At 44.4% G+C, this 22,207-nt stretch overlaps 1 protein-coding gene across 8 annotated transcripts in view; it reads left to right on the top strand.

The window, feature by feature from the left end:
- The window catches only part of shank2b (SH3 and multiple ankyrin repeat domains 2b), a 215,086-nt gene that overhangs the window by 128,938 nt on the left and 63,941 nt on the right, over positions 1-22,207 (top strand). For all 8 annotated transcript variants that reach the window (XM_030414028.1, XM_030414027.1, XM_030414026.1 and 5 more), the window contains exons 11-13: positions 4-427; positions 12,580-12,719; positions 13,983-14,096. In XM_030414028.1, coding sequence (XP_030269888.1) covers positions 4-427; positions 12,580-12,719; positions 13,983-14,096 — 678 coding nt within the window. The remainder of the gene's footprint in view (positions 1-3; positions 428-12,579; positions 12,720-13,982; positions 14,097-22,207) is intronic.

Here is a 22,207-nt window from a genome sequence, read left to right as displayed (position 1 = left end):
CAGTGCCTTTCCGCGAGGCTCCAGCCTACTCCAAACGCCGCCGCGGTCAGTCTTCTGGCAACGGCAGCGGAAACGAGCAGTCCCTCTCCTCGTTATCAGCGCCGAGGGTCCTCCTGCGCTCCAACAGCGACAACAACCTAACGGTCAGTCAGTACCAGCAGCACGGTTCTCCCGGCAACTGGGCTCCTCATCCGCAGCAGCACCAACACACCCAGGCCCACCTGCAAAGGGCCCCCCAGCAGGGTCACCCGCAGCCTGGCTCCTCAGCATTACACCGCAGCCTGTCACCCCAGCTGCTCCAGCAGATGCCCAGCGGCAGCCCCAATGGCAACGTGGTGGTCCGGACCATGGGGAGGGGGGCGAGGAGCCGGTCGCCCTCCCTCAGCCGGCTGGGGGAGGAGGCCCGACGGGCTCAGCGCCAGCCCAGGTGAGTGGAGAGCTGTGAGTGTGTGTGTGTGTGTGTGTGTGTGTGTGTGTGTGTGTGTGTGTGTGTGTGTTCCTGCAGGTCAGAGGTGTTCATGTGACTCGACTCTTCACCGTCAGTAGTCTGCTGTCATGTTTCAGAACATTTCACATCTGCAGAATGAAGCTTTGAGCGTCACATGTAAGATGCTGTCATCATCACTTCTATACGTGCGCGTCATGAGCGAAATGAAACAAAACCACCAAGAAGATTTTGGCAGATTTGGGGTTTTGGGTAACGCCTCTGCACTGGAAACTGAACTTACTGCCGGCGGTATCGTGTTTTTCAGGTTGTCTGTCCGTCCCATTATCGTGAGGATGTATTTCAGCAACCACGACTAGATTCTGGTGGTCAGAGCTGTGACCCACGCTGATTATGTCACACAAACACAAACACAAACACAAACAAATGTCTAAAGGGGTAAAATGATGAAGGAACATTAAAAGTAAAAGATCGACTTCACTGTTACATCGTAATGTTCTGCAGATATTCAACACCAGAACTCCGGAACAGAAGGAGACTGTGACCATATTTCACATCTGGTCAGTCGGTGACACTAATATTCAAACTGTGCTGATTGTAGAGGTCTTTGGTGCTGCTGGGCTGAACACGTGAGTGACCCTGTTCTGTCAGAATCAGCTTGATTCACCAAACATGAATGCATCCAGGAATTTTGATTGTAAACGCACAGGACACAAACAACGAAGCTTAACAAAGTGAAGTCAAATCAGTTTTGTGTCCTGAGTGTCTTCAGGAGGAACATTCTGTTCTGTCCCCCCTGAACAAGGTACTAATATGAGTCGACCCGCTTCACTTCCTCTGGTTCAGCTCAGTTTATTATCCCAGACGGGACACTTGATTTGCAGTCAAGGGTGCAAGATAACAAACACGCAAGTACAAACCAAACAGCACAGACATGTTTCCTGTACTTTGAATACACACAGTCAGACAACAAAACAGCCTCTGTCAACATGCACAGTTTAGTCAGATTACAGCCAGAGTTCGACTGTGCTGCTCAATCAGGCAACTGCAATTGTCCGAGTATACATGCAGGTGAGAAAATCAGATTACTGGGCCGGAGCATGTCATACCCGGTACGCTAGGTGGCGCTGTACCCATTTCAACTAGTGGTAACAGAAACACCTCCATGTTTCCTACATCTTTGTACACTTTGTATATGGTGTACATGATAATTACACACACTAGATGCACAATGGCGCTCTTTCTTGCGGTGATTTTGGAGGAAAGACGCCACCGCCGTCCGTCTACTTCTGGCTCACGGCCCCGGGGAAAAATCTCGCGCAAAATCCGATCCGATCCGCTGGAACGTGTACATGCAGGAGTAATGCGACTATCAATCGAATTATCTGGGTGCTTTAATTCGACTATGAGAAATTCGATCCGGTCCGATTTTAGTCAGACTGAGGTGTATACATGCATCTTAAACATCCGATCATAGTCAGACTAACACAGTAATTCAGTTTTCTTGAGTGTCATGTAAACACACTGACTGTCTTACATGTGCAGATTAAACCGTGTTATTGCTCAGCGAGCGAAGGAGTTTTTACTCCTGTTGCACTTGAACCTTGCAGAGAACCTGCTGGTCAAAGACAGTCGGTCATCAGATGTCAGCAGGACACCATCACCTTCACTACATGGCTCAGCCTTCATAGAAACATGAGACCACATTCAGTTAATGACTTGTAAAACAAAGGCATCATTTTCCTCAGAACTGACATCAAAGTCCGGTCTGGCTGACAAACAGAACAGGGTGGTACTCGACCACAGGATGATACTGATCTTCAGGTGATTGTCTCTATCGTCTGCACTCTGCTGTAACAACAGTCTCTCAGTGAAGACGGCTTGTTTCTCAGTGGAGTCACACATACAGAGAACTGTGCCCCAAAAAAATACGCTTAATTTATATGATTATATCCCTAAAACTCCTCACTACATATATTATATCAGCCTGGACAGGTGGATGTAGACTGCAGCTTGATTGGTCGACACGTTGTCTTGACTTGAGGAATGAGGTGGTAATTCTACTTCGTCCCAGTTTTGAGCGACCCGTCTTTGAAGATACCACAAAAAGCCCCGACCTTTTCAGAAATCTGACTCACAGAAACCAGGTTACTACAGAGTGTTAAAAAGCTTTCTCTGATTCCAAACATAACACAGTGACTCTGATGAAACTGATCGTTTTAAAGGAAAATGCAGATTTTAGAATCCTCATATATAAACACCAGAGCAGGTGAATACACACGACTCCTCAGTGTGTTGAGGTTAAGGAGAGATCAGGGTTTGGGTTCAAATAAGTAACATGCTATTGAGTATGCTAAAACAGTATGTGAGATTTTTTAGTATGTCCGAAACCTCAGTATGAACCCAATAGTATGTCAGGTGCGTACTATTTCCGGTAAATATTACAGTATGCAAGCACTGGACACTACGCCGGCATAAATATCCCACAATGCAATGCAGCGGTGACGACAACAACAACACAACAGACAACGGCGGACAGCGACAAATGCAGCTCTAACGTTATAACGCTTCAATTTAAGCCGTTTAATGAACGTTAGCTCCTTAGTTAACTCAGTTAACATTACAACCACAACAGTGTGTCATCATAAGTGAAACATTATAATTAAGTAAAAGCCAAATAAAACATGTTTTACACGAGTATTATTGTGGATTGCCGGTAGAGGCGAGGTTGACACGGGTTACCACGGTTACGCGTCTTCAATCTAACCGACAGGAAGTGCGTCTGAAAAGATGCATACTACTGTTATTCACTCGAAAGTATGTTGCACGATAGTACACACATTGAGTATGTAGTGTATAGTATGGAATTTCAGACGCAGCCCACCTCTCTATGGGAACTTTGCTGCTCCTACGTCACCTGACTTCCTCCTTTGCTCCCATCAGTGTATCGACACCACTCGCCTGACAAGAAATATGAATGTAGGTCGTGAAAAGCTTCTCGCACAGATCACAGTCCGAGTCCTGGTTGGAGGCAGAAAATCCAGAAACCTCAGATCCTGGACTAACAAAACCTGAGAGTCAATCCTTTTGTGATTTTGGGTGAACTCACCCTTTAAACGCGGCCTTCCTGCTGGGTTCAGAGCTCTCAGTGCAGTCTTCATGTACTGTACGTACCGTATACATCCTGTCCCACCATCCCCCATGCGAGATGATGTATGACGGGTTCCTCTGGGAAACGTGCCATCAAACAGACTCCGGCTTCCTACAGTAGCTACGGCAACCGTTGCTATGGCTGCCTACAGACACTTTGCTAATGCATCCAAGTTTTGTATGTATGTATGGATGTATGGATGGATGGATGGATGTATGTGCACTACATACACCTGCTGTACATGCACCTGTGTGTGTACGTGTGTGTGTGTGTGTGTGTGTGTGTGTGTGTGTGTTCATTCAGAGATGACGCCGTGTGTGTGTGTGTGTGTGTGTGTGTGTGTGTGTGTGTGTGTGTGTGTGTGTGTGTGAGAGCGAGCGAGCATGTGATCTGGTGGAGGATTAAAGTGTGACGGCCGTTTATCTTGAAGCGATGTAACTGTCAATCCCGATTAAGACACATGCTCTCTGGCCTCTTCCTCCTCCGCCACCTCCTCTTCCTCCTCCTCCTCCTACACCACCACCACCACCTCCTCCTCCTCCTCCTCCTTCTTGGCAGATGGACACATTTGGAAGCTCTCTGCTGCACCAACACTACCCACACTCTGTAGCTCTGCCTCTGTCCAACACCGAGGAGAGGAACAGAGCGGAGAGGAGAGGAGATGTAAAGACGAAGCAGCAGAGTTAAGACAGGAGAGAAAGGAGGAGGAGGAGGAGGCAGATTGAGGGGTTGAGAGTGAGGGTGGAGAGGACGGAGGGGAGGACAAGTGGAGGAGGAGATGAAAGAAGGGCCAGAGAATCAGGGGAGGACAGCTGCAGTTTCTTCGCAGTAACATGAACGTCACAATCACGTCTCGACATACTTCAGCGTTAAACTCGGGGGAGCTTGTAGAGAGGAAGTCAGTTTGATCATCGACAGCAGGGATGTTTTTGTGAGCTGACAGCAGTTGGAGCGAAACATGGCTCTGCTGTCCCCCGGTTCCATCTGAGGAGCTTCAGTGTCTTCACATCAGTGGGGTCTACATGTCGACTCCAGCTTTGTGTCAGAATCTCTGATTTGACGACCGGCGGAGTCGTATGTCACCTTACATGCACGTGTCTGTGTTGCCACGGTCACGGATGGAGGTGGTCTGACTTCCTGTGCCAGTTTTTGGTCAACCTGCTGAAAATTGTCCTTAAAAATGTCCTCTGGTGCAACTCCAACTCTGTTCACCCACTGGACAGCCTTGTGGTTAATAAGCATATAATGTGAAAGTGAAAAATATGAACCTTGGTTGTTACTGTGGTTTGCAGAAACGTTAACTGTTCATATTAAAGCCTGGATACTCCTGCGAGAGGTCAGGTGACTCCTCTTTGGCCAATAGGAAAGGAGATCTGTCAACTGCAAACTTCAAAGATGAATAATAATGTCGTTTTGTAACCTAATCACCATTCTGCCTCTCGTCTATCAGGGACGTTCGTAGCTCTGCTCAGCCCCTCGTGGCCCAGTCACAGAAACCAGCCAATTAATGAATTCTAATCAAAGATCAAAGTTGATTTTTTTTTTTATACTTACTCACATTTTTGACATTCAAATTATATTTATGTTTTAAGAGGTATTTTTCTCAACAAATCCCTTAAAAACCAACAGTGAATACATCAACTTCCTCTGAGCCACAGATCAACGATGTTCGCCTTCATTACTATGAACACACACTAGAGCACCAAATGTGGATTAATGCGCCGCTGAAAATAGTCCCCACCAAATGCACTATTTCCTAGATCCTCATGACTGAATGAAACATCATACCAGTTGTAAGAAAGAGAATTAGCATCCTGTTACCATGGATACGCTGGTTCCAGTTAAGTGACAGGAGATGTTGTGTGTCACGCCCTTAATTTGCCCTTAAAGGAGAACTTCGGTCGATTTAAACATGCAGCTTCATTGCTCAAGCTACCCTTGACTTGCGAGTACCGAAGACGCGAACAAATTTGGTCCAGCCATTACAGAGCTCCGTGAACGGAGATGTAGCATTGAACGCTAACAGCATGGGGTCAGAACTTTAGACTGTGTTTTAAGCATCTTAACATGCTCCACATCTCACACCAGAAGTTATGCAACATCAGCAGACACCTTAGCACACAGCACTGTAGCGTGTATGACTCAAACTGAATAAAAAAGTAGTTAAAATAGTGTGTTTGTGCAAGCAGCTACTTACCTGTTTGTTGACATCCGTGTGTTCCGGTAGCTAGACCAAACTAGTCAATCCGTCGAGCGTGCACATACTCCCTCACTGGCGGAGACGGAAACGTATTCCAGCATTTTCGTGTTTCTGTTCATAATGTACATGTCCATGTTACAGCCTGTCATGAGCCATGAGCCTTACAATAGCCTGTTAAGCCTGTTAAGTGCACACTCGGTGGATATGCTAATTTGGTCTAGCTACCGGAAGACGCGGATGTCAACAAACAGGTAAGTAGCTCCTTGCACAAACACACTGTTTTAACTACTTTTTTATTCATTTTGAGTCATACACGCTACAGTGCTGTGAGCTAAGGTTTCTGATGATGTTGCATAACTTCTGGTGTGAGATGTGGAGCATGTTAAGATGCTTAAAACACAGCGTGAAGTTCTGACCCCATGCAGTTAGCGTTCAATGCTACATCTCCGTTCACGGAGCTCTGTAATGGCTGGACCAAATTTGTTCGCGTCTTCGGTACTCGCAAGTCAAGGGTAGCTTGAGCAATGAAGCTGCATGTTTAAATCGACCGAAGTTCTCCTTTAAGGTATCGTGATAGGGAACCAATCAGAGACTTTTGCTGCGTCACAACGCCGCGCGCAGGCTCCTACAGATGCTCCTTCTTCTCCCTGTTTTTGGAGGATGCACCGCTACGATCCTTCGTGGCCTCACATATCCCAAGATTCTTTGCGCGCCCAAAAAAGAAGAAAAAAAGAGAGAAAATGGCGACATCACGTGATGTAGATCGTCACTTTCGCGGGCCTGGGCTGCAGAAATGGTGACGTAAGGGTAAAACATCTGGTGACGCAACCAGGAAATGCTCCAAAGGCTAGACCGTCACATTTAACAACGACTGACGAGGTTAACAAGGTCTCTCTGAAGGACTCGCCTTCAAAGACCACAAAGGCCGAGTCCTTCAGAGGATGCAGACCCTGAACTGAACACATTAATTGTTCTGCAGCCATACACAATCAGAATAAACAGAAACATGCTCTTGATAACATTTATTTTGTATTTAATGCAGCTGACGACACACATCTTGAACTTGAACTTGCTGTAAACCAGCTGAAACGTCACTAATGGTCCGATAAGTGTGTCGGAGCTTCCCGGCGTTCCCACCCAGCTGCCCCTTAAAGCCCCTAATGCCGGAGTTTTCCCTCTTCGCTCCAGCTCTCGCTCTTCCTCTTCCTCTCCAACCAATAACCCCATCCCCCCTCCGTCATCCAGCCTCCGCCCACACACACACCACAGCGTCTCCGTGGCTTCCCCTTGCTCCCACTTGACATGTCATTTGTTGGAATGCAACACACACACACACATGTGAGCCCACACTCGCTCACACACACACGCACACATACTTATACACACAAACAAGCGCACGGTGACAGCTGTCAGTCAGCCCCGGGTGTCATGGCAACAGCTTCCCAGCGAGATGTGGTGAGAAATGAGATGTGTCCAGTGTCAGGACACACAGCGCTGCAGATGATTGGAGACTGGCAGTAATTTGACTTTTCACAGCGAGAAATCTGTTGACGAACGCTCGACACAGAAACACCGTCGAACAGACGAGACGTCACAGAGAACGACTCTTCACGAGGTCCAGACGGACGATCCGGGAGGTCGGAGGTTTCTGTATGATTCATAAATATTTAACTGTTAATATTTACAGCTGAGATCTGGCATCATCACATCTCTGCAGGTCTGAAGCATCACAGGCGTCTTATATTACAAGCAAAATATGATTACATCACAGGGAAGATTTCCTCTGTGAGTTTGACCCGATTATAAAATTCCCCTGATTGATTTAACTCATAAAGTCGTAAAGCAATAAACCCACAACCAAGACAAAGACACCGGTTCAGTCGAGTCTGTGGCACGGACAAATAACAGGACATTAAATTAGATACAAATCAATAAAACTTTAAAGTACATGTGACACAAACAGTCTGTGACTTAATGTGTTTCATTAAATGTAACTTTACATTTAATTATATTAGTTTTATAAAAGTTTTTCTATCATGTTGAACAGAAACCTGTACAGAAACATAACGTGTTATTCAAGTATTAAACATAAACATAACGTGTTTTCAATGAGTTATTCTGAACACACTGACTCAACATGATCCAAAAACGTTATATTAAATGTGACACTAGACTTGTTGCATGTAATTAAAATAATTAAAGTCTTTGTTTTAGGCAGATTATTTCAAGAACGTGAGGATGTTTGACATGTTGGCATTCTGGTGCGTTCACAGCTTTTTAAAGCAGACATAATAATACTTTTTTAGTTTATATCATTTCTTGTGCCAGTAAAAGGTCTTGAAAGGTAAGAAGTTTGTGCAGGTGGAGCTCGTTTCTCCCACAGAAAACACCGGCCCTTAAACACCTCATCAGTAGTCCCGCCTTTAATCCCGTCCCTTCTTGACATCACAGTACGTCACCATCATTTATGTCTGTACTCACGGTAGAAGTGAAGCTAACTGGAAGCTGAAAACACGACAGAGCCGAGCGGTGACACTCTGAGCGGTGCTGGCTCAGGCGTGTGTTAGCTGACCAATCAGAGCAGGCTGTTTATCACGGAGGGGGAGGGGCTTAAAGAGGCAGCGTATCAGATAGAGCTGCTGTGTGAGTAAAACTGTTTCATGAGCGCTAAAGCATCAAAACTATTAAAGTAGTGACACAAAATAATAATTATAAACCTGAACATGAGCAGAACTGCAGTTTCCCATCACTGCTGTTAATAAACTGCTGTGTGTTTATCTTTATACCCGGCTGAGATCCAGTCCCAGTGTGAGCCAGACCAGCTCCAGATGTGGTCTAGACTCATGAACCACCGTGTGTTGTTCCTTATTAACAAGTCCACATGCATGTTAGCAGCAGGCGTGAACCAGGTCGCCGTCTCTTTATCGTTCTGTCACCTCTGTGTGCACGTAGGACACAAACTGCACGATATAAAGAACGGAAGTGTTGATATTGTGAAATATTTGTGTCTGCACTGAGATGTTCTCTCTCTCTCTCTCTCTCCCTCTCTTTTTCTCTCTCTTTCCCTCTCTCTCTCTCCCTCTCTTGTCTCGGGTGATCATCCAGTAATAGCACAAATTATGCACAGCTGGTATTAATCAACACTGTCTAATTAGCACCTCAAAGCCACCTGGGTAATTGCCAAAGAAAAAAAAAAGCATGAGGGAAAATATGGCTGACGGTTTCTTCTTCTTCTTCTTCTTCTGCGTCTCAGCCGGCACCAGCTGATCCGGTAGGCCGGATTCAGTTTCATCTGAATGTGAAGTGGCTTCGTGGGAAATGTTTCTCCCACATCATTATACCCACAAGTACAGATTTAGATCCAGTCCCACAGCAGCCGCGGATGATGACTTGTTTCTGTGTGTGACAAGAAGACTTTGTGAGAATTCCTTTATTTAAATATTTCACAATAAAAGCACATTTTCTAAGACGGAACAGACAGTTGCGCGACAGATTTAAAGGATGTGATGCAGTAAGGTGATTCTCAAACTATCACGACATGAGTGAAGAAGTAGTGAGACGAGCTTGTGTTCAGTCGTTCCACCTGTTCGACACATACAGATGAGTCTCCTGGTCATGTTGAGTACACCTGCAGAGACAGACAGGTGTGTGACGTCCTCTGTGGCTCTGCTGGTGTCAAAGTGACGCCGTCGCAGTCATCTGTTCTCAGGCTTGGACACAATTTGAGACAGCTGTTGTAACAAACCTGCAGCAGAGAGTTCATCCAAGTGGGAATGCTGGAAAAGATCCATGAGATCACAGAACATCACAGTGAACGATTAGTTTTAAAACGACTTTTTACTTCATATGTTGTTTTTGTGAAACGTGGAGGAAATACAATTTGTAGTTGTTATTTTCACTTTCATTTGAGAGTGATGGTCAGGAGCGACTCGTCCTGTCTTTTTGCTGTGAAGTTCGCCTGTTTGCAGCGACTCAAATCAGGTTGCATTGTGGGAATTGTAGGCAGTAGTGTGTACGTTATCCTGACAGATACTCTGGACTAAATGTCCAGATATCTTTGTCTCTGCTGCTTCAGTTTTGACTGTTCATTTAATAATTTGTCCCCAAATTCATGCAAGTGCAGTAATTCATTGAGTTCCATATTTGTTTATTTTGGTAACACTTTATAATAAGAGTACAGAACATATACAGGAGATCAACTAATGCATGAATTGAGTAGGATGTGTTGTGAACTCCATCATCATCAAGTTACTATAATTTTAATTATGTGGCCGGATTAATATGCAAATATTTGAATATTTCTTTGAGGAGAGAGGCTGACTAAATAATATTTTGATCAGATATCAGTTAATATATGAAGTAACCGTGAATTAAAGCTCCCAAGTTGATAATCACATAAAGTCAAAGTAACTTCATCATTGAATTCACGATACCTCCTGAATTAGTTAATGTTTTAAATCCTCTTATCGTTTAAACTTTTACAATAATTACAAAACATTTAAAAACAAGAAAAGTTTCTGTTATCAGCCTTTTTTATTCATTATTTTTGAGCAGATGCATGACGGTTATATAATGTGCACATCTGTAAAGACAGGTTTGTGTCTGTTTGGGTTTCTGTTGTTAGACCGCCGTCTTAATGAGACCCTGGTGTCTTTCACACTGCTTTATATTGTGCTGATTGAATTACTGTGAATCAATAATGTGTATCAGCGGTTTGAGGAGGCTGATATCGTCCACAGCGTCTCACTGAACAGAGTTACTGAGGAGTCGTTGAACATGAATCTCACCTCGTACGTGTCTTTCCTTAAAAGATGCAGACGTGAGACCAGTTGTGGTGAAAGTCTTGTTAAGTATTAAATATTCATGATTACAGTCATAACGTGGTCGCTGTGCTGCACTCACAGGTAAAGAGGTATTTGTGAATTGTCTTGTGTAGCGGCAGCTGTCAGGCCGAGCGTCCTCCAGAGCTTTTTAACTTGCTGTGTTTGAGTCCTGCAGCATTCTGTCTGTCAGCGCTGCACTGAGTGATTCTCGCTGCTCGGAGTGCACAGTTGCAGTTTTGTCCGCGGCTTTCCCTTTGGAAGATGTGCGAGCAGCCTCACTAGGTATTGAATGGGGTTAGCTCTCCAAAGGCCCGTGAAGGTTTGAGGAGGAGCGCAGTCTACAGGACAAGGTGACCCACTTACTGGAAAAAAACCTTTCCTTCCTCTCTCTCCATCTCTCGCTCTCGCACTCCATTTTCCTTCTTTCTCTGTAATCTCCTAGTTTTTCCTTGGCTGTGGTTTTATCTCCGACTCGTCTGCACTCTTTCTGTCTCTCTGCATTATAAAACAGCGTGTGCACGAACGTGGTTGAGAACTTTTAGAGTTTGTATAATTTAAGGTGGTATTAAAGAGAGATTCTCAGATTCTGCTGCTGTGGTTTCACCTCGTGTGTCTGACATGAAGATTTGAAGAAGTTTAGAAACGTTTCACGTGTTTGCAGCCGTTCAGCCTCATCATTTAACAACTCAGACATATTTTATTTATATTTGTATATTTTATTTAACAGCTTTAAGGTTTTTAATAAAAAACAAACTCTGCTGATTTCATCATTTTCTTATAGAATAAAAACTGTGTTCTTCTGGTGCTCCATGACATTTGTGTTCCCAGTGTAAACGTCCATCTGTTGTTATGGAGGTTGACCACTAGGTGGCGCTACATTATCATGTGAGCTTCATCCACCAGCAGCACTGTGGTCACATCTCAGCTCTGTGGAGGACTGACGGAGTGTTGGGGAATGTTTTCTCTTGTTAAATCTCACTGATCCTCTTATAGAAATAGATTAATGATATTTAATTTTGATATTTGACGGTTTGGAACACTGAGCCGGGTCCTGCGCAGCTCCCTGTGTGGTCTTTAGAGCATCTTGTCTTTTACCCAGAAGCCACTGCAGCTCTGTGGGTCAGAGACCGCCCATATTCTGCCCCACTTACTACTGAAGACACGTGTCTGCTGGCCTCTGAATATCTCCGCTGCATAATTGGTTTTTGTGTGTGCGCACATGTGTGTATCCATATGCATGAGTACAGTGAAGCTGTGTGTGTGTGTGTGTGTGTGTGTGTGTGTGACGTGTCGTTAACTCTCATTGGTTGAAGCTGATAATGATCCTTTTCTTATTTGTTTGACTGTTAAAGGTTATTCTGAACCTTTTGAAACTCTTGAAGCTTTCTGAGCGTCTCTCGTGCGCCTGACGAGGTCACACGTTTTGTTTGGAGCTCCACTTGTTCTTTGCAGCATCAAACTGGCAAGATTCCAGTTCATTAGTAAGATGCTAATTTTATGAGTGTGCCATTTTATCAGTGTACTTTTGCATGAACAGTTTTCTTGCCAGATGTCTTTGTGTTCATGTCTCATACATGACTGACAGATGAATCACAAAGACTTCGAGCTATTACTTCATTACATTCAGCTGATTAACATTTAGACATTTCCACATTAAACTGTTTAAAAAGACCAGACCTGAGCTGTTAGATAACAATAAACAAGATATTTCCAGCAGTGTTTGAAAGAGATGAATCTGTACTGTACTGGAGGTAACGGTGTCTTTATCAGAACATTATCGACCAGGAAAAGTCTGACAACTCCCATGATCCCACGCTGCTGTACGACATCATCAGTCTTTGACAGACTCCCTTCTGCATTAATTACTCTACTAACTGTCCCTTTAATCAGGTGTTCATGTCATCGTAGTCGCTGAATGTCAGTGTGAGTCCTGACGAGCGTCTCGTGTCCTCCCTGTCAGTCCCAGCAGTCATGGCGAGGCGGTCGGCCCGAGGAGGAAGCTGTACAGCGCCGTGCCCGGCAGACATTTTGTGGTGGTTCGTCCTTACACGGCTCAGGCGGAGGGAGAGATCAGCCTCTACAAGGGCGACAGGGTCAAAGGTGAGACTGACGAACACCTGACTGTGTTTTGTTGTTCATTCTGTCCACGGTCCCAACCTTGACCTCCAGCAGAGCCGGTGTTGTTCAGGTGTGATGGCAGGAATGTGCGACCCTGCAGAGCTGGAAGAAGTTCTCAGATCTTTACTGAAGTTTATAGAATGAATGTAAATGCACTCGGTTGATTTCCGACCCCCGACCAGAGAGAGATAAATAGAACCAGATGATGACGAACGCCAAACACCGAAATCAAAAAGCAGATAAAAGAGAAACTGGAAATCAAACAGCAAATTATGGTCTGTGATGAAAACGAGGCCCTGCAGCGTCTGAATGCAGATGCTGAGTTTATTTTTAACGCTCAACAAGAATGATGCTGTCAATAATTACTGAGCCGTATGTATTTTTATGGCGCTCAGCTGAGCTCGATGTCTGATACGTACGTGTCACATCGTACGAAGGCGACACACAGCGAGCTGCTGATCACCGGAGGGACGTCGGACACAAAGTGTTGAACTCTCCGGATGCAGGTTTCTTCTTAATCAGAGGACGATTTAAACACACGCTGATCAAAAATTACAAAAAAATAAAGAGCATTTTTAAAAGTGAAGGTCGAGTTTCAGAGACTTTAACATTAATAATAAACAGAAACATGTTAAATACTTTTCATGTTGCTTTTAATTCTCAGGATCCAGACTGATCATTAATTTTAATGTAGCTTTTGTAATTTTAACTCCACATACTTCACATGTAATCTGAACTTTTATTCATATATTTACACAAAATATTCACTTTAACAGTCCGACTTTATTACAACTGTTTTCTAAGCAGATCTGTTTCTCCATCAGACTGAGCTGAAGGTTAAAAAACAAAAGCTCTTAAATAAAAGATCGTTCTCTAACGTCTGATTTTGCTTCAAACTAAACAAACATTTGACATTTCAACAACCTCTGTGGGAGTTTTCATTTTGTTTAAACGCATCGAATTTATCAGCTTTGTGCTGAATATCAGCAGATTCTTGTGTCACAGTCGTGTTCAGAACATCCTTCATGATATCCTGGTTCTGGTTCTGATCGGGCCTCAGCTCTGATGTATCGCAGGAGCGTTTGTATAAGCAGAGACCTTTAACTTAATGTTTCACTCTCTATTTAAAGAAGCCATTTAAATGTTTAAAATGATCTCTGGGGAGGCGTTGTTCTCTTCCTCTCTCGTGCTCTGAAGCTGATGTCGTTTCTCACTTTGCTCTCCTCTCTCTTCCCCTCGGTCCAGTTCTGAGCATCGGAGAGGGGGGCTTCTGGGAGGGCAGCGCCCGCGGCCAGGTGGGCTGGTTTCCAGCCGACTGCGTGGAGGAGATCCCGGCCAAGACCTCCGACGAGAGGAGCTGTAAGTTTAATCACTTGGGGTTGTGTGGCGGGTGGAGGTGGGACATTGACTTATGTAGGACGCGCTGTGTGCTGTCACCCAGTTCTGTGGAGAGACAGAGAGAGAGGACGCAGCGAACAGAAGCTGGGCTGAATGCTGGAGCTTCCTGAGGCAGCGTGATGGCACGTGGCTCTTTTCTCTGCAGTACATGAGCTGCGTGAGTCTCTGCTGCTGTCTGCTCGTCTCTCTCTGTCTCCCCGGGCTGTGGTGCACAAAGCTAAGCGCTACGCTGCCCTGCTAACTCAGCTGTGCTCTGATGTCCTCTGGGTGCAGGCTAATGAACATATCACGCCATGCTCCATCCCCCATAAACATCACATTTTTCCTCGTCCTTGGAATCTCTCTGGCTGTTGTGAGCGTGCTGTCAGTGTGTCGGAGCGATGGAGCCGGTTCTGGAAGAGGCCCGTCTCTCTGCTGTCGGTCCTGCTCTCTTCCTCGTTCCACGATCTCTCTCATCCTCTGGTATTCTGCTCCCTGACAGTCTTTAATTATTGACATTATCACAAAGCACAGTGTTGCCGGAGTCAACTCCCCACACCCACCCGCTCTCTGAGTCTTCCCTGCTCTTCGGAGTATGTCAGCAGTGATGACGGCAGATGGGGAGCAACTTGTTCCTCTCCCCTCCGTCGCCGTTCGCCTTCTTCTGGGTGGCTTATTTTAAAGCCTAACCCAAGGCCATTGGCACGGGGAGCTCTGCTCACACTGTGCCACATCCAGATTGCCCTCAGGTCTGCCTGCAAAGAAAGCCTGTCAGAAAATGGGAGCACAGTATGGCGGCTTGTGAAAGACCCATTCAAAGGCGACCTCGGCCAAAGCCGCAGGCCACGAATGTGTGTGTGTGTGTGTGCTGCAATTAGCCGGGCGGCGGATGGCCTGCGTGAAACCAACAGTTGTGGCTGATTGGAGGAACGAACGGGCAACTGAGAAAACAGATTTTAAGCCCAAATGTTTCCCATCAGACACGTGGATGAAGAGAGAAAGTCAGAGTACAGATTTAATACACTCATCCATCATCCAGCAGTCTGAACATCTGTATTCATCTGTAAAGGAAAAGGCTGACATTTTGGAAATAAGCTCATTTCCTTTCTTACTGAGCGTTAAATGAGACGAGTCTGTGAGTTGAAGAAGTAGTTCACCAAAAATGTAAACTCAGCCCTCCTCTGCTCCTCCTGAGGATATAAAGTCCTCCTCTCCTCCTGATGATATAAAGTCCTCCTCTCCTCCTCCTGATGATATAAAGTCCTCCTCTCCTCCTCCTGATGATATAAAGTCCTCCTCTCCTCCTGATGATATAAAGTCCTCCTCTCCTCCTCCTGATGATATAAAGTCCTCCTCTCCTCCTCCTGATGATATAAAGTCCTCTCCTCCTCCTGAGGATATAAAGTCCTCCTCTCCTCCTCCTGATGATATAAAGTCCTCCTCTCCTCCTCCTGATGATATAAAGTCCTCCTCTCCTCCTCCTGATGATATAAAGTCCTCCTCTCCTCCTCCTGATGATATAAAGTCCTCCTCTCCTCCTCCTGATGATATAAAGTCCTCCTCTCCTCCTGATGATATAAAGTCCTCCTCTCCTCCTCCTGATGATATAAAGTCCTCCTCTCCTCCTCCTGATGATATAAAGTCCTCCTCTCCTCCTGATGATATAAAGTCCTCCTCTCCTCCTCCTGATGATATAAAGTCCTCCTCTCCTCCTCCTGAGGATATAAAGTCCTCCTCTCCTCCCTCCTGATGATATAAAGTCCTCCTCTCCTCCTGATGATATAAAGTCCTCCTCTCCTCCTCCTGATGATATAAAGTCCTCCTCTCCTCCTGATGATATAAAGTCCTCCTCTCCTCCTCCTGATGATATAAAGTCCTCCTCTCCTCCTGATGATATAAAGTCCTCCTCTCCTCCTGATGATATAAAGTCCTCCTCTCCTCCTCCTGATGATATAAAGCCCTCCTCTCCTCCTCCTGATGATATAAAGTCCTCCTCTCCTCCTCCTGATGATATAAAGTCCTCCTCTCCTCCTCCTGATGATATAAAGTCCTCCTCTCCTCCTCCTGATGATATAAAGTCCTCCTCTCCTCCTCCTGATGATATAAAGTCCTCCTCTCCTCCTGATGATATAAAGTCCTCCTCTCCTCCTCCTGATGATATAAAGTCCTCCTCTCCTCCTCCTGATGATATAAAGTCCTCCTCTCCTCCTCCTGATGATATAAAGTCCTCCTCTCCTCCTCCTGATGATATCAGGATCCATACAGCTCGTCTCTAGAAGCCCCGAGATCCCAAACTGATTTAAAAATATGTCATTTAAACTCTTTTCAAAGCTCAAATCTTCACTGCAGCTGATAAACTCGACTCGCTGCGTCTCTCTGCTCTGTCCTCCCTCTCGATCCTCAAACTATGTTTTCAGATTTTAAGAGTTTCTGAGTCTCAGAAAGAAAAACTGAATGAGCCAAAAGTCTGAGAAGGTTCGACTGTTCTTCCTCCATCCATCATTATTCACTTTTCCTCAGACGTTTGTGGCTTTAGAGAAGGAAGCTGTGGTGTGTTTGTATGGACGTTACAGTTTAAAGGGACATTATGTAGTTTTTGAGAAAAAAATCAAACTCAGAATTTTAATTTTTACAATATCACTGAGGTGATGATACAAACGTTTTCCATCAGTGAATAAACAAGCTGTTATCAGAGACAAATGAGATCCCAGAGGAGGTGGCAGGGTCCGCCACATATTAACAAAGACAAGCAGTATGAAGTTGTGTCCTCCTTTAAAGTCAGCGTGTTTATTCAGTTCATTCAGTCATAAAAACAAAGTGTTTGATTATTTAGTTTGTTTAAAATCAGCTAATGAAGAACTCTCTCCGCTCGTTAACATTTCTTCACAGAATTTCAGTCTTTAAATCTTCTGATTGTGATCGTTTTGATTTAATCGTGGCTTCATCAGATCGTGTAAACAGTCGGTATCCGATCGGATCGATACTTCAAAGATTCACTTCCACTGAAAAATAATTATTCCTGCACACTTTCTCACCTCTGATGTGATTTATTTAAAAAATCTGGTGACGCAGGGAAAGACTGAAACATCGATCTTTTTTAATAAATCAATGCAGAGGTGAAAAAAAATAAATGTGTGTGAAAATTAATATTTTTATTGACGAGCCGTAAAATACAGAAATCCACACACACACACACACACACACACACACGCACACACGCACACACGCACACACACACACGCACACACGCACACACACACACTGATTTAACTTAAACACCTTCAGCTTCTAATCCCTGTGAGTCAGTAGATGTGCTGCAGGAGGATTAAGTCCCGCTTAGACGCGCTTTGTTTGGGTTCAAGTTTGGACCCTTGAGAGCTCCTGAGTGAAGCCCGGACGTCACCGAGCTCTCAGCAGAACCAGCACTGTGTTTGTTTGACCCATTTAAACGTTCTGGAGCACCGAGTCCACAGAGCAAGTGTCAGCCGTACATTTACTTATCAAACATCACGGCGTAAATGCTGATTCGGCACATGTCCATACGACACACACCACCCAGGATCCGTGTGTGTGTGTGTGTGTGTGTGTGTGTGTGTGTGTGTGTGTGTGTGTGTGTGTGCGTGTGTGTGTGTGTTGAGACTGGGAGTTCAGATAATTGATGCTCTTCACACACTGGGGACAGAAACGATCACAGGAACAAACGTCTGTATCTGTTCTTTAATTAGTGTTGTTTACATCATCAGCCTGAAGCTGGTGAAGAGATACAGCGTGTGTCTCTATTGTTAATTAACAATATCTTAATTTAGAAATGTATATGCAGTATGTACTTCACACAGAGGATGATTGTCTTCTTATCATCCTCGTGTGACCTTCACAGCAGCAGCAGCAGCGGCAGCAGCAGCGGCAGCGGCAGCAGGAGTGTTGTAGGTGTTTGTTCTGTGTTTCAGCAGTATCAGCAGACACCAGCTGTCCTCCGGGCCGCTAATTATTGTAGTAATTGGAAAGTGCTGCTGATCTGACGGGACTGTAAAGATGACACAGAGCGACCGGGACGTTTTAATATGACTTCCACTGATGAAAGACGCCTTTAAGATGATGCTTTTTTAAAAAGTCTCATAGTCGTTCATGTGCACGTGGGTGTTTGGGTCAGTCCAGGTCAAACTGGTCGGTTAGAATATTTCACTTTCTTTCACCAGGCTGATGTGGACCAATCAGAGCACATCACGCCTGGCAGACGCAGCGAGACGAGACAAAGACGTAAAAGCCGTAAGAAGGCGTAAACAGACAGAGAGGGAGACTGGAATGTGGAGAAAAGGCGTGTTAGTGTCTCGTATCTGCAGAGAGTTTCTGATTTTCTCTCTTTGTTGCTGCTCGGGACGCTTTACCAACCCAACATGTGTCTATTTGACGTCCTGGGAATGAGACTCAACAATCAACTGTCTTTGTGGTGCGTTCAGGAACAGCTGGGACAAATCCTACTGATTCTACCTTTAACTTTAATAGTCTTTGAATTCTATTAATATGACGTGAGCTTCAGTTAGCTTTGACCACAAATGTCCTTCAGAGGGAGACTTTTTACTCTGATACTCTGAGTACATGTCAGAGCCTGTAATCTATTACTTTACTGGAGTAAACAAGCTGAATCAGCACTTCTACTTTAACCAGAGTCTGTTTTTATAAAAGTATCTGAACTTCTACTGAGGGAAACAATGTTTGCTCATCAAGCAAAATACCTTTTCAGGTGTAATGTTCACCGTGCTCTCGCCTTCTTACAGCTGATGGTAATATCATTAATTTTGCAGATATTTGGTCACGTATTTGCATGAATTATGACCTGATGGTGGCCCTAAGTGTAAAGTCTGAGGATCAACAAAGTCATGCCAATTTTTCCTGAGTGGAACAAGAATGTGTGGACCAAATGTTGAAGAAATCCGTCCGGATCTTTCAGTGGTGAACCAGCAGACTGACGGACCAACGTTGCTTTATCAACGCCGAACAATTAATAAATTATATAAAATTCCAAATGAACTGAAAACACAAGAGAAGACCAGCTGTGACAGACAAATACAGCTGTTAGAACGACAGCAAGCGAATAATCTCAGCAGAAAACAGTTCCAGTGATTCATCTGTGCAACACGTCACGCTGGAGGTGATGATGTCATTTCAGAACGATGACGGCCTGTGACGTAACATTTAGCAAATACACATCGCAGTACGTGGTGAGGAGGCGAGGAGGGACACACACACACACACACACACACACACACACACACAGGGTTAACGTACAAACATCTGACACACCAAAAACACAAATACAGTCGAGGTAACGTGTGTGTTCTCAGCAGTATCTCTATTGATCTGTGGCCATAGAAACCAGCTGGTCGCAGTCAGTTGCTATGGAGTGTGACTACAGTATGTTGTGGATATTTTCTCTCTCTCTCCCTCTATACTCTGATTTTTTTCCTACACATATAAACTCTGTTTTCTCCCCCCGCCTCCTCCTTTTCTGTAAAAAAAAACCCCAACAAAAACAAAGCTGTAACCCGTTTTTCATCTCTTGTCGGTCGATCATCATCTCCCAGCAGCATCCTCCCTCCTCCAATCTGACACTGTGGACGTAGAATCAGGAGGAGGGGGGAGAAAAGAAATGTTCCTGCGAGGATGACAAGATCTAAGCCGGATCAGAGGAGATGGAGTTTCTGTGAAAGTGTGACAGCTGGTGTGAGAGAGTATGTGAAGGAAGGAAAGAAGAGGGGGAGTGAAGGGGGGGAGGAGATGCAGCTGAATGGGGCGGAGGATGACAGGAGGCGGCTTCACTCTGCAGGTCATGTGTGGGTTTAAAATACAGCTTTTTTTATATATATAAACCTTTATTTATCCTGTATTTCATCTGTGAGCTGCTCCTGCACAGACTCTTTAAGTGTAACTGAAGGCAGGCAGATGAAGGAGGACGGAGGTCAAAGGAGAGCCGAGTGTGAACGTCTCATTTACCAGACGAACACAAAGTGTTTCCTCCCGTTTTCTACATATTCACAATGTTTAAACAATCTTTGCAGTCGGAGGTTAAACAGTCAAAACCTCTTATGTCTCTGTTAATTAGTGAGTATTGGACCTTTGTTTAAAAACTCTGTTGATCCTAAATTATCTGTGCATGTTTATATCATTTACTATATATTTTAAATGTACATAAACCTTCTATATTTTAAGAGGAAGATGGTGAGAAAGTTGCATCGCAGGACTCGATAAGAGGAATGTGTCTGTCACTGCCTAATTTAAGCTACATGTGTTATTTCCAGTGACTGTTAAGTGATGATTATATTTATATTAATACAGTTTAATCGACGGCTAGCTGGTGAAACAACCTTTGAGTTTGAGTTGTGAAACTAAAGCACCTCTGCAGGTTCAACGACTGAGTCTTTTGTGTTCTGGTGACATTTAAAGAATGAAAATAACAATATAAGTGAAATGCTGCAGCGTCTTCTCTTCAAATAAGTTTAATCTTACTTTTTAATCATCAGAAAATAAAGCAGAATAATTCACCCTTTTGTGTAAACGTGCATAAATCAGAGAGTCCGTGCACGCCGCCGACAGATAAAAAATCAGTGTGACAGAATTTACAGCCCGTTTTCTTTAAAAGTTCCTCTGGAGTTTGTCCAAATACAGCAGACACACACACAGGTTGTGATTACTAAACAAAGTTTGACAAATTGGGGGAAATACGGGAGAATTGTGACCTCAGGAGGAAACAGGAGAACTAATTCTGTCTGTCAGCAGAAAGAAACACCAACACGACACAGATACTGTGTACGGAAGCTGAATGAAACAGCGTTCTGTAGTTTTAAGAATGTTTCAGGAAACTGTGTTTAGGGGTGGGCAAAAATATCGACACAGCAATATATCGCAATACTTTGCCGCCCAATACAATATCGATTTTTCAACTCCAAATATCGATATATCGCCGTAGAGCGACTCTGCTGTGCGGCGGGTGTATTTCTGTAGTAGAGAGAGTGGCTGAGGTCTTTGCAAAATGGATGGCAAGTTAACAACGCCTCCGCAATTTAAAGTTGACGTTTGGAAGCACTTTGGCTTCAAAGTTAAGAGAGATAGCAAGAACATCGAGCTGGACAAAGAGAATATTACTGCCCGGACATTTCATGGTAGTAATTAAAATAGAGAGGCTGTTTTGAATGAAATGGTTTTGACTCAATTTGTCCTCTGATCAATATCATCTGATGTACATATACAGGTACTTGTGTTTTCATCTTTATTTATATCGCAATATTGTGATATCGTGATACGTATCGTATCGTGACCAAAGTATCGTGATACGTATCGTATCGTGAGGTTCTTGCCAATACCCGCCCCGACTGTTGTTTGAACATCAGCACATAAACTCCAGCTGTTGACAGACGTGAATCACTTCAGTGATAAACTGATCACCTGTATCTCCAGTCGCTCCCTGTGGACCCGGGTACAAGCAGTGACAGATGGTCAGACGCGGCAGGCTGGCTGTGCGTGTCTTATTACTTTCTACTTTCACATTGATTTACAGTAAATAAAAAGCACCCCATCATCAGCTACAGCGCGCTGACAGAGCTGGAGTTTGCATCCGACCGTGAAAGTGAAAGAGAAAGAACTTCCTGTCGACCTGTCGGTGATATTTAGACCAGATTCTGGTATCGATCTTTGAAAATGAGAATCTATCCTGGAACAGAAACATTTAGGATGGGATGTATGGATGTTTCCTCTCTCCTCAGGAGCAGAGACGGAGACGGAGAGAGAATATCACACTAAAATTAGTCAGATATCCAGAAATACGACTGTAAAGACGCTCGTGTTGCTGTGAGGCTGCTGTAATGTGTAAACAGGGAATTGTTCACTAAGACAACAACTTCAATATGTTAGATTTTAATTACAGCTTTTTCTTCCTCTAGTGGCCAAAAAGTCAGTTAATGCAGCTTTAAACTCAGTTAATTTTCAAGGATCAACAGGATTACTGTAGAATAATACAGCCGACCGGGATGTAAATCCGTAAAGCTGCAGCTGTGGGTCTGATGATGCCCCGCGGCGGGATGTTAAAGGGTAACTCCAAC

This window comes from Sparus aurata, chromosome 4 (assembly GCF_900880675.1).
Source record: "Sparus aurata chromosome 4, fSpaAur1.1, whole genome shotgun sequence".
NCBI classification, from domain to species: domain Eukaryota; kingdom Metazoa; phylum Chordata; class Actinopteri; order Spariformes; family Sparidae; genus Sparus; species Sparus aurata.
This window is presented reverse-complemented; position numbering and strand designations above follow the sequence as displayed.